The sequence below is a fragment of the Hyla sarda genome, chromosome 3 (genome assembly GCF_029499605.1).
Source record: "Hyla sarda isolate aHylSar1 chromosome 3, aHylSar1.hap1, whole genome shotgun sequence".
NCBI classification, from domain to species: domain Eukaryota; kingdom Metazoa; phylum Chordata; class Amphibia; order Anura; family Hylidae; genus Hyla; species Hyla sarda.
Window position 1 is genome coordinate 28,005,902 of NC_079191.1, and position 16,110 is coordinate 28,022,011.

General features: G+C 42.5%; 2 protein-coding genes across 7 annotated transcripts in view; one reads left to right on the forward strand and one right to left on the reverse strand.

The window, feature by feature from the left end:
• LOC130361225 (serine/threonine-protein kinase SBK1-like) overlaps positions 1–16,110 on the forward strand; it is a 613,716-nt gene that overhangs the window by 156,080 nt on the left and 441,526 nt on the right. The gene's annotated exons all lie outside the window — the stretch shown is intronic.
• Positions 1–16,110, reverse strand: part of LOC130360957 (uncharacterized) — a 95,106-nt gene that overhangs the window by 13,624 nt on the left and 65,372 nt on the right. Inside the window, exons 15-19 of the mRNA XM_056563513.1 lie at positions 11,178–11,338; positions 9,991–10,167; positions 6,806–6,947; positions 1,980–2,164; positions 521–662 (exon numbers count right to left, since the gene is read on the reverse strand). Coding sequence (XP_056419488.1) covers positions 521–662; positions 1,980–2,164; positions 6,806–6,947; positions 9,991–10,167; positions 11,178–11,338 — 807 coding nt within the window. The remainder of the gene's footprint in view (positions 1–520; positions 663–1,979; positions 2,165–6,805; positions 6,948–9,990; positions 10,168–11,177; positions 11,339–16,110) is intronic.

Consider the following 16,110-nt stretch of genomic DNA (forward strand, 5'->3'; position numbering starts at 1 on the left):
TTCAGTGCTATGTATAGGACACAACACTGATCAGCATTATCGGTCATCTTCTGCTCTGGTCTGCGGGAAGGCAGATCAGAGCAGAAGACTCCCGGAAGGCAGCGGAGCCAGGTGAGGGGACCTCCGTCTGCCGTGCAGGATGATAGGATCACCGCGGCAGCGCTGCGGGCGATCCGATCATCCTGTTAAGTGACCGCGATGCTGCAGATGCCGTGATCTGTATTGATCACGGCATCTGAGGGGTTAGTGGCGGACATCCGTGGGATCGCGGGTGTCTGCCATTACGGGCGGGTCCCTGGCTGCGATCCACAGCCGGGACCTGCCGCGCATGATGCCGGCATCGCTCCGATGCCCGCGGTTAAGCTCAGGAACGTAAATGTATGTCCTGGTGCGTTAAGTACCACATCACCAGGACGTACATTTACGTCCTGCGTCGTTAAGGGGTTAACATTCGGAAAAATAAGCTCAAGTCATTCTCGATGAAAGCCCTAAAAGAAAGCACCTTGAAAGGGTTACTCACCGGCTGAAAAGGGCAGGAATGCTTCTTTCCTTAGGAAATTTCCACTTGAATCCAAAAAGTGCTCTGGGTAAAACTCATCGGCTTTTACAAAATGATCCTTGTCATATAGTACAGAGGTCAGCAGCGGGATCACGTGTGTTCCCTGGAGGGTTTAACATTTGCTTAAGTCATATTAAGGGTGGAACATAACTTTGTACCCCTTTAAGTCAATTGGGCCAACCAGGTCTCATAGACATAGAGTGAAGAGAGGAGCATTAAGCTGTTCTCGCCATTGGTCATAAGTTTTTTTGCAATCAGTGGGGAAGTTTATCAATCAGGTCGTGGGACATTCTAGATGGATATTGTGCATAACATGTGAGACATTTTAATTATATTTTTTTAGTGTCTATATTTAAGACAGTTATTATCCAGTATATGCTTCACTCTGTCTTAAATATTTTCCCTGAAATAGACAATAATGAAAATGGGAAATATGTCCAGAAAGCCAGCGCAAAGGCAGACAAAAATCTGTGGACGCCCAGTGTCTAAATGTTCTGAAAGCTGTTTTATGCGCTGTGGGGGTCAGCCACGCCCCCTTGTGACATCATGGCCACATACCTCAATGCAAGTCTATGGGATGGAGCGTGATAGCTGTCACGCCCCCTCCCATAGACTTGCATTGAGGGGGCGTGGTTGTAACATTACGAGTGGGCGTGGCCGACCCCCCACAGTGCGAAATCAGCGTTGGGAACATTTAGTTCTGAGCTGGCAAGTGGAGTACCCCTTTAAGTAAGGTAAACCTTTTGTGTGCTCAGATAACATCATGATATTGTGTTGAATTAGTTTGTGTCCTTGACTACACTGAAGAGAAGGTTAGATTGGACATATTTATGACAATACTTGTACAGTAGGTTTGTGACTGTGTAAATTCATCTAGTTCAGGATGGGATCTCAGACTCTTAAGTACACAGATCTAAGAGGAATACATTTATGGCCTTTCTATGTGCATGGAACCATATACTTATGTATGAGCTGCACAATGGGTCTATCCCATCATATTGTGGCTACATGAAGCGACATATACTCTTTGAAACACAATGAGAAGTATATGTTTATAGAAGTTTATAGGTACAGAGTTTGGAAGCTGTGTGAGTGATGGATTGCCTGACTACCCAAACCAGTACTTCTGTATTGCATGCCAAAACTCATCAGTGTCACCAGTTCCTTGGATTGTTTGACTACCCTCCTGAGCACCAGTACTGTACCACAAACCTGCTTTATCATTGTTTCTGATTCCTTATGTTCTCTAATTCCCATCCCTGATCTTTGTGATTGGAGTTTTGTTGTTCTTACTTTTAGCAATCATAAAGCCAACCTCTATCGCCGCTATCGGTGACATTGCACTTCCCTACATTACAACCATTACAACAACTATTAAGACTAAGCCTCAATATTTGTATTTAGTTTTTTTTTAACCTACTTTGGGCAGGAGATATCCTCTGAAGTTAACGTCTTGAGTTGTTGCATGTGGCAAGTTGTTTGGCACAATGTTTCCAAAACGTTGAATCTCATGGATGACGGCGTCGGTATAGGGCATATCTTTACGATGACTCACTTGAGGCTCAGCTGACCCAATAACTTTGTCAATCTCACTTTGGACCTTTTCTATGTCAAGCAAAAATATAACCAATATGTAAAAAATGTGTAAAGTTGAGTAATTTGATGACATTATGTGTACTTTTTATTTATCACTTATGTCAACGTGTACCTGTTATTTCAATAAATTTTGCATAGATCAATAGTTGCAGCTATAGGAAACTTTGTAATATATCTTATTAGACAAAAACTGTACTTTCTCTCCTTTAATCAAGTTTTTTTTCTTCTCTCCATCAGAATGTATCCAACTCTAAAAATCAATCTGTGTCCTCTGTTTCTGTCCTTGTACACTCAGGGACTACTGAATGGGTTCTTTAGTTCTGTATATACTAGGGAAGAAGGAGGAGCTGACATTGGACAGGTCAGTGCTGGTAACACATCATGTAATGTACTGAACTGGCTTAATGTAGAGATGGTACAAGGTGAGTTAAATAATATAAATGTAAGCAAATCTCCAGGGCCAGATGGATTGAACCCAAGAGTTCTTAGAGAGGTAAGTTCAGTAATATCTGTACCCCTGTTCATGATATTTAGAGATTCTCTGGTGTCTGGTATTGTGCCAAGGGACTGGCGCAAGGCGAATGTGGTGCCAATCTTCAAAAAGGGCTCTAGGTCTTCGCCAGGAAACTATAGACCGGTAAGTTTAACGTGCATTGTGGGTAAAATTTTTGAACGACTTAAAAGGGATTACACACAGGAATACATAGGGGATAATTGTATTATAAGTGATAGCCAGCATGGGTTTACTAAGGATAGAAGTTGTCAAACCAATCTAATTTGCTTTTATGAAGAGGTGAGTAGAAGCCTTGACAGAGGAATGGCTGTGGATATAGTGTTTCTGGATTTTGCTAAAGCATTTGATACTGTCCCTCATAGATGTCTGACAGGTAAGTTAAGGTCTTTGGGTTTGGAAATTTTAGTTTGTAACTGGATTGAACACTGGCTCATGGATCGTACCCAGAGAGTGGTGGTCAATGATTCCTACTCTGATTGGTCCCCGGTAATCAGTGGTGTACCCCAAGGTTCAGTACTGGGACCGCTGTTGTTTAATTTATTTATCAATGATATAGAGGATGGTATTAACAGCTCTGTTTCTATCTTTGCAGATGACACCAAGCTTTGTAGCATGGTACAGTCTATAGAGGATGTGCATAAGTTACAAGATGACTTGGATAGACTAAGTGTCTGGGCATCCACTTGGCAAATGAGGTTCAATGTGGATAAATGTAAAGTTATGCATCTGGGTACTAATAACCTGCATGCGTCGCATGTCTTAGGGGGGATTAAACTGGCAGAGTCACTGGTAGAGAAGGATCTGGGTGTACTTGTAGATCACAGACTTCAGAATAGCATGCAATGTCAGGCTGCTGCTTCCAAAGCCAGCAGGATATTGTCATGTATAAAAAGAGGCATGGACTCGAGGGACAGGGACATAATACTCCCCCTTTATAAAGCATTGGTACGGCCTCACCTGGAATATGCTGTTCAGTTTTGGTCGCCTGTACATAAGAGGGACACTGCGGAGTTGGAAAGGGTGCAGAGACGCGCGACTAAACTAATATGGGGCATGGAACATCTTAGCTATGAGGAGCGATTAAAGGAGTTACAATTGTTTAGTCTTGAGAAGAGACGTTTAAGGGGGGGATATGATAAATGTATATAAGTATATTAATGGCCCATACAAAAAATATGGAGAAAAACTGTTCCAGGTTAAACCCCCCCAAAGGACAAGGGGGCACTCCCTCCGTCTGGAAAAGAAAAAGTTTAGTCTCAAGGGGCGACACACCTTCTTTACCATGAGAACTGTGAACTTATGGAACAGTCTACCTCAGGAACTGGTCACAGCAGGAAAAATTAATAGCTTTAAAACAGGATTAGATACATTCCTGGAACAAAATAACATTAATGCTTATGAAGAAATATAAAATCCCATCCCTTCCCCAATATCGCGCCACACCCCTACCCTTTAATTCCCTGGTTGAACTTGATGGACATATGTCTTTTTTCGACTGTACTAACTATGTAACTATGTAACATTCCAAGCAATACAAGCCAATGGAAGGTTGGGGAGGAGGAAGATGGTTGGGGAAGTGCCTATGAATTTACACAAGATGCAGCAAGACAGAGAGAGGCAGCACAGAAAACATTGTAAGATTTCTCACCTAGGGCCTTATGCACAGTTTAGACTGCTCATACTTCATCTGCTGATGTTTAGGCTGTGCACAGAGACATTGAAGTGCAGGATCTCCTCTATGTGTACAGTGTATAGAGACATAGAAGTACAGGATCTCCTCCTCTGTGTGTACAGTGTATAGAGATATAGAAGTGCAGGATCTCCTCCTCTGGGTACAGTGTATAGAGATATAGAAGTGCAGGATCTCCTCCTCTGTGTATACAGTGTATAGAGACATAGAAATGCAGGATCTCCTCCTCTGTGTGTATAGTGTATAGAGATATAGAAGTGCAGGATCTCCTCCTCTGTGTATACAGTGTATAGAGGCAGAGAAATGCAGGATCTCCTCCTCTGTGTGTACAGTGTATAGAGATATAGAAGTGCAGGATCTCCTTCTCTGTGTGTACAGTGTATAGAGATATAGAAGTGCAGGATCTCCTCCTCTGTGTCTACAGTGTATAGAGATATAGAAGTACAGGATCTCCTCCTCTGTGTACAGTGTATAGAGATATAGAAGTGCAGGATCTCCTCCTCTGTGTGTATAGTGTATAGAGATATAGAAGTGCAGGATCTACTCATCTGTGTATACAGTGTATAGAGGCATAGAAATGCAGGATCTCCTCCTCTGTGTGTACAGTGTATAGAGATATAGAAGTGCAGGATCTCCTTCTCTGTGTGTACAGTGTATAGAGATATAGAAGGGCAGGATCTCCTCCTTTGTGTGTACAGTATATAGAGACATAAAAGTGCAGCATCTCCTCCTCTGTGTACAGTGTATAGAGACATAGAAGTGCAGGATCTCCTCCTCTGTGTGTACAGTGTATATAGACATATAAGTACAGGATCTCCTCCTCTGTGTGTACAGTGTATAGAGACATAGAAGTGCAGAATCTCCTCCTCTGTGTGTACAGTGTATAGAGACATAGAAGTACAGGATCTCCTCCTCTGTGTGTACAGTGTATAGAGACATAGAAGTTCAGGATCTACTCCTCTGTGTGTACAGTTTATAGAGATATAGAAGTGCAGGATCTACTCCTCTGTGTACAGTGTATAGAGACATAGAAGTGCAGGATCTACTCCTCTGTGTACAGTGTATAGAGACATAGAAGTGCAGGATCTCCTCCTCTGTGTGTACAGTGTATAGAGACATAGAAGTGCAGGATCTACTCCTCTGTGTACAGTGTATAGAGACATAGACGTGCAGGATCTACTCCTCTGTATGTACAGTGTATAGAGACATAGAAGTGCAGGATCTCCTCCTCTGTGTGTGTGCTCTGCTGCTGGGGACACGACTAAATGCCCCATGACTTTAGACATTCAAAAATAAGTGGCACTCCAATAAACATGATAGCGTTGTTTATTCAACCATCTTGTCAATAGTGCTACATTTTGGTCTTCTCAATGAGACCTTTCTCAACTTGAGAAAAGTCTCATTGAGAAGACCGAAACAGAGCACTATTGACAAGATTGGTGAATAACCACGCTATCACGTTTATTAAACTGCTTCTTTTTGGATGTCATATATATATATATATATATATATATATATATATATGCAGAGATATGATGGAACAGCACTCCTAGAATGATGAGGAGACAGGAGGGTGCAAGCAGATTAAAAAAAAAAAACGGTCCCAGGTATTGGATACAGCGTAGAAAAGGATTATGCAGCACTCCAGATCATGCAGTGAAAAAAACGAGGTTTATTCCATCAAACAAATGCGACGTTTCGGTCGCCAGTTGCGACCATTTTCAAGCATACAAATGTGGTATAGTGCCAGGTATAAATGGAGTGGCCAATTAAAGTGCAATTACAAAGGAATATAATTAAGTAGCCAAGATAAATACAATGCATGATATAAAAATACATGAACTGACACAATATAATGAGTCCCATTGGTCCTTGCACATTTCCGGCTCCAGCATCACACACCGGCACACGTGGGGTGTTTACCTTACTTACTGTACCGAGCCTGTTATTCCTATGTGATTGGTGAGTGTACCTTGCCCCCGCCCCACTTCTGGAGGATCCTACCCACCTAATTATGTGCACATGATTGCACTTATGGATTTTTACACTTTATATATATTTACATGGCTCTTTTATGTTTATTATATGTATCATGTTGTTAAACACATTATATTGTGTCAGTTCATATTTGTATATCATGCACTGTATTTATCTTGGCTACTTTATTATATTCCTTTGTAATTGCACTTTAATTGGCCACTCCATTTATACCTGGCACTATACCACATTTGTATGCTTGAAAATGGTCGCAACTGGCGACCGAAACGTCGCATTTGTTTGATGGAATTAACCTCATTTTTTTCACCGCATGATCTGGAGTGCTGCATAATCCTTTTCTACGCTATATATATATATATATATATATATATATATATATATATATATAGTAGTTATTATTAGTTATTTCATTTTTTTACAGTAAAATGCATATAAGCAGGTTTCTTACTTTGGATGTTTGGATATTTCATCATCAGCAAAAGACCCCATCTGAGAGTGGTTGAAGTTGTCTCCATGCCAGCGCCAAAGAGATCTGTAACAAGCATTGTTAGGTTTTCATTGGTGAAGTATAATTCAGGATTTGGTTTTTCCTGAAATATAAAAATGAAAATGGAAAATATATAATATACAAAGCATCAATCTATTTCTAGCTCTTATTTCTAGAAACTATGTAAATGTGAACAGAGCTTAAAAAAGTAAAAAATATTCAAAAATCTAAATATTCTTTAAAGGAAATCAGTCATCAGAATCACCCGCACTAAACCTGTTACACAGACTTGTAGTGCGGGTGATCCTGATTAAAACGCTCCTTACCTGGTTAAAAATGGTTCAGCGCTTCTTAAGATATCTTTATTTTTAGTTTTCTGTTATTCCCTGGCTTGGGACTCAGTGGGAGGTGTTATCATCTGGGACTCGGCCACACGTCATTCTAGCTGGGCGGAGCTGCCGCCCGGCTCATGAATATTCATGAACTTATCCTCCTGGTCTAATTCTTCTTTCTCGGTCTGTTTGTGAATAAATACACCCTCCGTCCCTCCCTTCCTCCCACCCCCGGCTTTTCACTTATGCAGCCCTTCTTCTTACTTGTATAGGGCCACAGCTTGAGTGAAGCCGGGGAGAGAACGCCGCTTCCGGGTGTACGGAACGCGGCGCATGCGCGGCCCTCCACACCAGACCGAGAAAGAAGAATTAGACCAGGAGGATAAGTTCATGAATATTCATGAGCCGGGCGGCAGCTCCGCCCAGCTAGAATGACGTGTGGCCGAGTCCGAGATGATAACACCTCCCACTGAGTCCCAAGCCAGGGAATAACAGAAAACTAAAAATATAGATATCTTAAGAAGCGCTGAACCATTTTTAACCATGTAAGGAGCGTTTTAATCAGGATCACCCGCACTACAAGCCTGTGTAACAGGTTTAGTGCGGGTGATTCTGATGACAGATTTACTTTAAAGGTTTTTTTCTGGGGAAAAATACATTTTGTTATATGCTTGTCGGTGCACTGTAAATAAAAAAGCCTGCACACTCACCTCCCCGCTCCCCCATTGCTGCCACAACTCAAGACTTCCAGTCCCCGTTGTTGTCATCTTCTTCTTTCTCGTACAAAAACGTACTCAAATTCTTTAATCCTAATGTCAGATTTGTTATATGTACTGTATACCACAACACCCTTCTTACTATTCATTGGTGGACACAGACAGCAGAGGGCCCCTGTGCAAAGAATGTCCCTGCCCCCCCCCCATCATACGTCAATTGTTCAGGAACCCCCCCCATTCATACGTCACTTTCTCAGGTGGACACCATATGTCACTTGCTCATTGGGGCACCACCTATTTCAGTTGCTCAGGAGGACCCCCCTAATACCAGTTGTTAATTATTTATTAAGGCCCCCATATGTTGCAGCTCATTCAGGCCCCCCATTTCGATGCTCTGAGACAGTGACAGACAGTCCCATGAGACCCCAGATCAGACTAAAAATGAATAATTAAAACTTACCTCTCCTGCTCCGCTGCTCTCTATGTCCACTAGGGTGTCCTGAAGTGAGCGCCTTCCCTGCTGGTCTCCAGCATCCCACACTGCAGAGTCAAGTGACCTAACTGCGTACAGCATCAGGTCACAGTGCGTGCTGTACGCAGTCAGTCTGGAGTAGACCAGGGAGGAGTCAGAAGCTGGAGGGGTTAGTAGAGCTAAAAAAAAGCACTATGCCATAAAATTGCACTGCAGCATTAGGTAGCATAGTTTCCCCACATTAGGTAGCATAGTTTCCCCACATTAGGTAGCATAGTTTCCACACATTAGGTAGCATAGTTTCCTCACATTAGGTAGCCTAGTTTCCCCACATTAGGTAGCCTAGTTTCCCCACATCAGGTAGCATAGTTTTCCCACATTAGGTTGCATAGTTTCCCCACATTAGGTATCATAGTTAGCATTGTTTTCCCTCATTAGGTAGCATAGATTCCCAACATTAGGTAGCATAGTTTCCCCACATTAGGTAGCCGTTTCCCCACATTAGGTAGCAGGTTCCCCACATTAGTTAGCATAGTTTCCCCACATTAGGTAGCATAATTTCCCCACATTAGGTAGCTGTTTCCCCACATTAGGTAGCATATTTTCCCCACATTAGGTAGAATAGATTCCCCACATTAGGTAGCATAGATTCCCCATGTTAGGTAGCATAGATTCTCAACATTAGGTTGCATACATTCCCCACATTAAGTTGCATACATTCCCCACATTAGGTAGCCTAGCCCCCCCCCAAAACACAGACAGACACACACACAGACACACACAGAGACACACAGAGACACACACACATACACACTAACCTGGCCTGCGTAGCTCTTCTCCTCTCTGGTGGCGGCCTGACAAATGACACCACTGACATCCTCCTGCGCAGGTCTGGGGAGCTATGTCCCTCATCAGACCCGGGTCGGTCGGCTGCAGACTCACTGTCTAAATGCCCACTGCGCTGTTATGCGCCACGGCCGCTTTAGAACAGTGTGTGGTGGCAGCACAGTGGCAGGGCCGGCCCTACCATGAACCCACCAGGGACAAAAAAAGGGGGGCAGCAAACTGCTGCCCCTGAAAAGTGGCACCAAAGATCAATGGTCCACCGGGTCCCATGGTAGGGCTGGCCCTGGAAAGGGCGGCGGGCCCCCTCACATGTTGGGCCCCTGTCCAGCTGAACTGGCTGCACAGGCGATATGTCCACCCCTGGTCCTATTTATAAAACTTGTGCTTTCTTATGGGGAAAATAAATTAGACTCTATAAAGGGAATTAGTCTTCTGCAGACACGGTTGTATTTTTGGAGCTGATGGTGGTCTCCAAACTTATAGAAGTGGAGAAAAGCTGCTTTAGGGCCACCCACACTTCCTCACTCACCCTCACCTCCCAGTTTGGCCACACCATCCTCTCCAGGAAAGGTGCTGTTTCCTTTATACTCAACATCATTGGATAAAATCTATCCATCCATGTCTGCAGCTATTAGCAGCAAATATAGCTGACAGATTCCCTTTAAGAAAATGTAAGTTTTACTGAAGCTCTATGTAAAGATCTTATAACACATGATGATGTCCCCCTACTGGGCTAAAATACAAACTCAGCTACACTATATCAGTATAAGAGTTCAGTACCTCTTGTTGTTTCACTAGAAATGAGTCGATAAGATTTCTTTGGTCGTTTACATCCAGATGTTTCCTCTGGTTGGTGAAGGTTTCTCGAACAAACGCATGCATTTCGTCGACATTCTTGGCCACAGTTCTTTGGACTCTTGAGCACCATCTCATGACAGATGGAAATGCATTATAAAGCTGCAGGTGGGGAAAAAAAACATAGAATAGATATAGAACACCTATGAATGAATTATCCTTGGCCACCTCTTTCTGAGACTCCTGGACTATAGAAAAAAGAAAATAATGCAAGCAATTCTACTAAGAAAGGTATGTCTGGCATGTGCATGTTAATGAGGCTATCAAACAAAATAAACACCCTGTGTACGGTGTCAAAAAGTATAATAAAACAACTTACTAATATTATATTATTAGCTATAGTGCAAGGATCTTCCATGTCACCAGTGCTATTCATATTCTCCTCATCACAGTTTTTCTCTAAAAAAACACAGTAAAAACTGCCCATGAGCAACCGACAATTATGGAAACATAAAATGTGTCGGGACATAAGAACCATTTGGCCCATCTTATCTTCCCAATATTCTAAATACTATGAACTGTCCTTGTTCTTATCTTATATATTAAATTAGTTCTGTAGTGAAACATAACTAAAGGATAGTGGGACAAGCTATAGATTGCGGGGGGTGGGGGGGGGGGATATGACCGCTGGGACTCCACAAATTCCTGAAGGAGACCCCAGCAGTCTGCTGGAAGGGAGCGTGCTGACCCCCATATGGAGCAGCGACCAACACGGCCCCTCCATGTATCCCATAGAGGTACATGGAGGGGAGTGTCAGCCTTGGCTTCCTGCGCGGGCCTCATTCTGGAGATTGCGGGGGTCCGAACGGTCGAACCCCCGCGATCTATAACTTATCCTCTGTCCTTTGGATAGGGTATAAATTATGTTTCACTGCACTACTCCTTTAAATTAGATGGCCATGTGCAGTAATAAGACTTCGCCCCCTCTCTCTCTCTGCGTAACCAAAGGATTCATAGCAAATGTACGCAGCATTATGAAAACAGTTAAGTGATGGAATTGCATCTAGTATGGTTATGATCTCAAGCTATGAACCTCTACCTTACTCTCTTATTATAGCTTAGAGTGCTTCTTTAAGACCCCTTTAAATATAATATGGAGTTGAGCTGCTCACCATGGCCCCCGAGCCTCCAATTAATTGGACGTTTTCATTATTAATCTTCAACAGCCTTAATAGTGTAGGATCCTCATAATCGAATCGATTACTCAGTAAGATGGAGACTATAATGTTAGCTACTGCGGCAGTTATTAACATGATGTTATCAAAGGGCTCCCCTGGAAATACAATGAGAAGACAATACAAGGGTCATAATATATTCCACAAATCATTTGAAGGCTATTGTAAGTGTATTCAGTGCCAGCATAAACAAGAAAATTAATTTAAAAGGGTATTCCAGGAAAAGATTTTGAATGTGTGTGTATATATATATATATATATATATATATATATATATATATATATTATTTTTTTTTTTTCATTTAAATGTATATAAAGTTTTTTCCTGGATAACCCCTTTAACAAGTTAAGGACCCATGCCGTAACGGTACGCCATGACGCCCTGGTACTTAAGGACCCTTGACGTACCGGCACGTGCGTGTGGCGGAGACCAGACCGAAATGACTGCTGATATCAATCAGCAGGCACCCCCGCACAAATGCCCAGGGGGCGCATCAGACCCCCCCCCCCCCCCCCCCATGTTGGCGATCACCGCAAATCACCGGTGAATTCACACCGGCGATTTGTGGCGATTCCTGTGATGCGGGTCACATGTGACCCGCTGACCCGGAGATACATGGTGATGGGTCCCCCAATCCCCTACTGTATCTATGGGGAGGTGGCGATTTCGTCACCCCTCCCAGGAGCGCTGCTATTGGCCGGATCGTCTGGCCAATAGCAGCCGGCAGGGGAGGAGTTAAAGGGGTATTCCAGGCAAAAAAAAAAATTTTATATATCAACTGGCTCCGGAAAGTTAAACAGATTTGTAAATTACTTCTATTAAAAAAATCTTAATCCTTTCAATAGTTATTAGCTTCTGAAGTTTTCTGTCTAACTGCTCAATGATGATGTCACGTCCCGGGAGCTGTGCATGCTGGGAGAATATCCCCATAGGAACTGCACAGCTCCCGGGACGTGAGTCGTCAGAAAGCAGTTAGACAGAAAAAAAAAACTCAACTTCAGAAGCTAATAACTATTGCAAGGATTAAGATTTTTTAATCGAAGTAATTTACAAATCTGTTTAACTTTTTGGAGCCAGTTGATATATAAAAAAAAAAGTTTTGGCCTGGTATACCCCTTTAATGACCTCTTCTTGCCGCTCTGCCAGCTTACTGAGTTCAGTCAGCGGGCAGAGCTGCAATATGGAGCCAGGGACCCCCCCCCCCCCTCAGCCGTGATTGGAGCCCCTCAGGGCAGAAGACATCTGTGCAGTGCAGAGAAAGAATACACTAAAGGGACAGGTAGGAATGTAAAAAAAAAAAAAAGTTAAAAAAAAAAAAAAATCCCCTTCGACCCCCTAATAGGTCGTCAAGGGTGCGCTACAACAGTTTTTTCACAATGACCCAGGCCCTATTAGGGGTTCAGGGCACTGCGATTTGCCCCCCCCCCCCTCTGTTTTTTTTGGGGGGCCGCAACGTTCCCCCCCCCCCATATAACGGTGTGTGATTTATAAGCCACACACACACATAAAGTTATAGGTGCCAGGATCGCCACAGGCCAACACTTTCGAGGTGAGGAAAGAAGGGATGATCCCAGAAAAGATTCAAGAATGTGTTACAAAAGGGGGATACGGAAGGATACCACCACTCAATGTGACACTTGCCAAGATCATCCGGGCCTCTGCATTAAAAACTGCTTCAGAGAGTATCACACTTCCATTCAGTACAACATTTTCCTTTTTCATTTTCATTTTCCATAACTTGACCCCAATGTACCAAGTCTAGAGTACATTCCAAATGTTAATCCCATAAAACCACTAAATTGCCCAAAAAACTCTTTTTTTTATAAGACCTCTGGGGGTATTTTTTCAAAAAATGGGTCATGGGTCATTGAGTCACTATAATCGGGGACTTTTTTATGTTGCCTCAAATGTGCAGCGCTCTCTTTCCACCTGAGGGGGGTACATATTTGAGGCAACAGGTTAGGGATGGCCACACACATCACGTTCCCAGAATGATGATTCAGAGCATAGGGTTTGGGGTGGGCATATTTTTTAGTTTTGGCTATGCTCTGGGTCATCATTCTGGGAACATAACTTTTTTATGATTTTACGTTCCACTGTACCCCACTTTAGTAACTTAGTGCACCCCATGTAACGCTCCTTGAGGGGGGTCCTACTGTTCAGGATCCATAGGTAGCTATGTAGAAGCTCAAGGCCCCTGACTGCGCTTCTGCTCTTCCGTGATCGGTGTGCACCCGCAGAGCTGTTTACGCCCAGACATGAGGTATGTCCTTACACCAAAGAAATGTACTTACAAATTTATGGTGACATTTTCTCCTAATACCACTTGTGAAAATGAAAAATTTGGGGTAACCCCAGCATTTTGGTGTAATTTTTTTTACACTTCTAGCACCATAGGGGCTTCCTAAATGTGATATCCCCCCCCCCCATTTCAGCAAAATTTGCAAATGTGACTCCTTCTCTTCTGAGCATTGTAGTGCGCCCGCAGTGCACTTGACGTCCACACATGGGGTATTTCCATACTCAGAAGAGACGGGGTAACACATTTTGGGGGGCATTTTCCCCTATTACCCCTTGTAAAAATGTAAAATTTGGGGAAAACCAGCATTTTAGTGAAAAAATAAAATAAAAAATAATTTACACATCCAAAGTCGTCAAACACCTTTGGGGTGTTAAGACTCACTGTACCCCTTGTTACGTTGAGGGGTGTAGTTTCCAAAATAGTATGCCATGTGTTGCTCTTTTTTTTTTTTTTCTGTTCTGGCACCATAGGGGCTTCCTAACTGCGACATGCACCCAAAAAAACATTTCTGCAAAATTTGCTTTCCAAAAGCCAAATGTGACTCATTTTCTTCTGAGCATTGCAGTGTGCCAGCAGAGCACTTGACGTCCACATATAGGGTATTTCCATACTCAGAAGAGATGGGGTTACAAATTTTGGGGGGCCTTTTCTCCTTTAACCCCTTGTAAAAATGTAAAATTTGGGGGGGGAATTTAGTGAAGAAAAATTTTTTATTTACACATCCAACTTTAACTAAAAGTCGTCAAATACCTGTGGGGTGTTAAGGTCCACTGTACTCCTTTTTACATTCCTTGAGGGGTGTAGTTTCCAAAATAATATGCCATGTGTTTTTTTTTGTTGTTGCTGTACTGGCACCATAGGGGCTTCTTAAATGTGACATGCCCCCCAAAAACAATTTCAGAAAAACTCACTCTCCAAAATCCTACTGTTGCTCCTTCCCTTCTGAGCCCTCTAGTGCACCCACAGAGCCCTTGACATACACATATGAGGTATTTCCTTACTCGAGAGAAATTGGGTTACACATTTTAGGAAGATTTCTCTCCTTTTACCCCTTATAAAAATTCAAAAACTGGGTCTACAAGAACATGCCAGTGTAAAAAATAAAGATTTTGAATTTTCTCCTTCAATTTGTTGCTATTCCTCTGAGAAACCTAAAGGGTTAACAAACATTTTGAATGTCATTTTGAATACTTTGAGGGGTGCGGTTTTTATAATGGGGTCATTTATGGGGTATTTCTAATAAGAAGGCCCTTCAAATCCACTTCAAAACTGAACTGGTCCCTGAAAAATTTCGATTTTGAAAATGTGGAAAATTGCTGCTATACTTTGAAGCCCTCTGATGTCTTCCAAAAGTAAAAACATGTCAACTGTATGATGCAACCATAAAGTAGACATATTGTATATGTGAATCAATATATAATTTATTTGGAATATCCATTTTCCTTATAAGCAGAGAGCGTAAGGAGTTAATACACACCCTGTAATTTTTGGATGAGGTGATTCAGGAGGTCAATCATACAGCCTAAATCCACCTTTCACGTAGCTTGGGTACCTTTTCAGGATCTGCTCAATGGTCACATTTTGATGGGGTTGTCTTCTACTAGACCTTATGGGCCCTGTTATGACTACATTTTGGTCATGTAAGTACCTATGGCCATTAGACAATCATCAGGTCCTCTAGTCTACTAGTCTAACCTTGTTAGTATTACATTTAGGATTCAGTTTAGTGGCTAGTACTACCGTATTGCCTTATGGAACTGTATTTTTTCACTTTATCTGCCAAGTACCACCTGGGCAGGATGTTTGTATGTTCTCCTTGTCCAGAATTAGCAAAAAAATAAATATGCCTTCAATTGAATAGGGATGAGATCCCGGCCTGATCCAGAAATATGTTGAGGTGACTTTTATGATAATATCATTCAATAATTCAATAGTGACATCCAGTTGGGGAAGGGATTTATATGAGAGTGCTCTTATAGTGATTATAAGTTAACAAACAAACAAATAAGACCAAACCTGCCCCCCAAGTGCAAATATTACTTTTTATTAAAGTTTTTTTTTTTCTCAGTAAGGGTACATTCCCACACGGCGTATTTGCTGCGTATTTGCTGCTGCGTATTTTATTTTCTCTGTTGAAGTCAATGGGTAGGAAAATACGCAGCACCAAATACGCAGCAAATATGCAGCAAAATATGCCGTGTGGGAACGTACCCTTAAGCCGTCTTTTTCCTTATGATCCATTCATTTCCATTTTGCCTGACCACCTGCTGCATTTTCAATGGGAAATAAATGACGTCACTTATCCACATAGTCCTCAAAAGTTGACAAAAAAATGTGTGAACAATGCACATCTTCCCTGACTGCTGTCATGCCCCCTGTAATAGACTTGCATTGTTGGGTCGGGGCGTGATGGCATGAGGGGGCGGGGCTATGACATCACAAGCTCTCCCGGCGCCAGCGTTCGGAACAGTTTGTTCCAAACGCTGAGCAGCAGAGTACACCTTAAATTACTACTAATATTTATAGTGATTGCAATTTCAATTCAAGAAGCAACACACACAACAGAG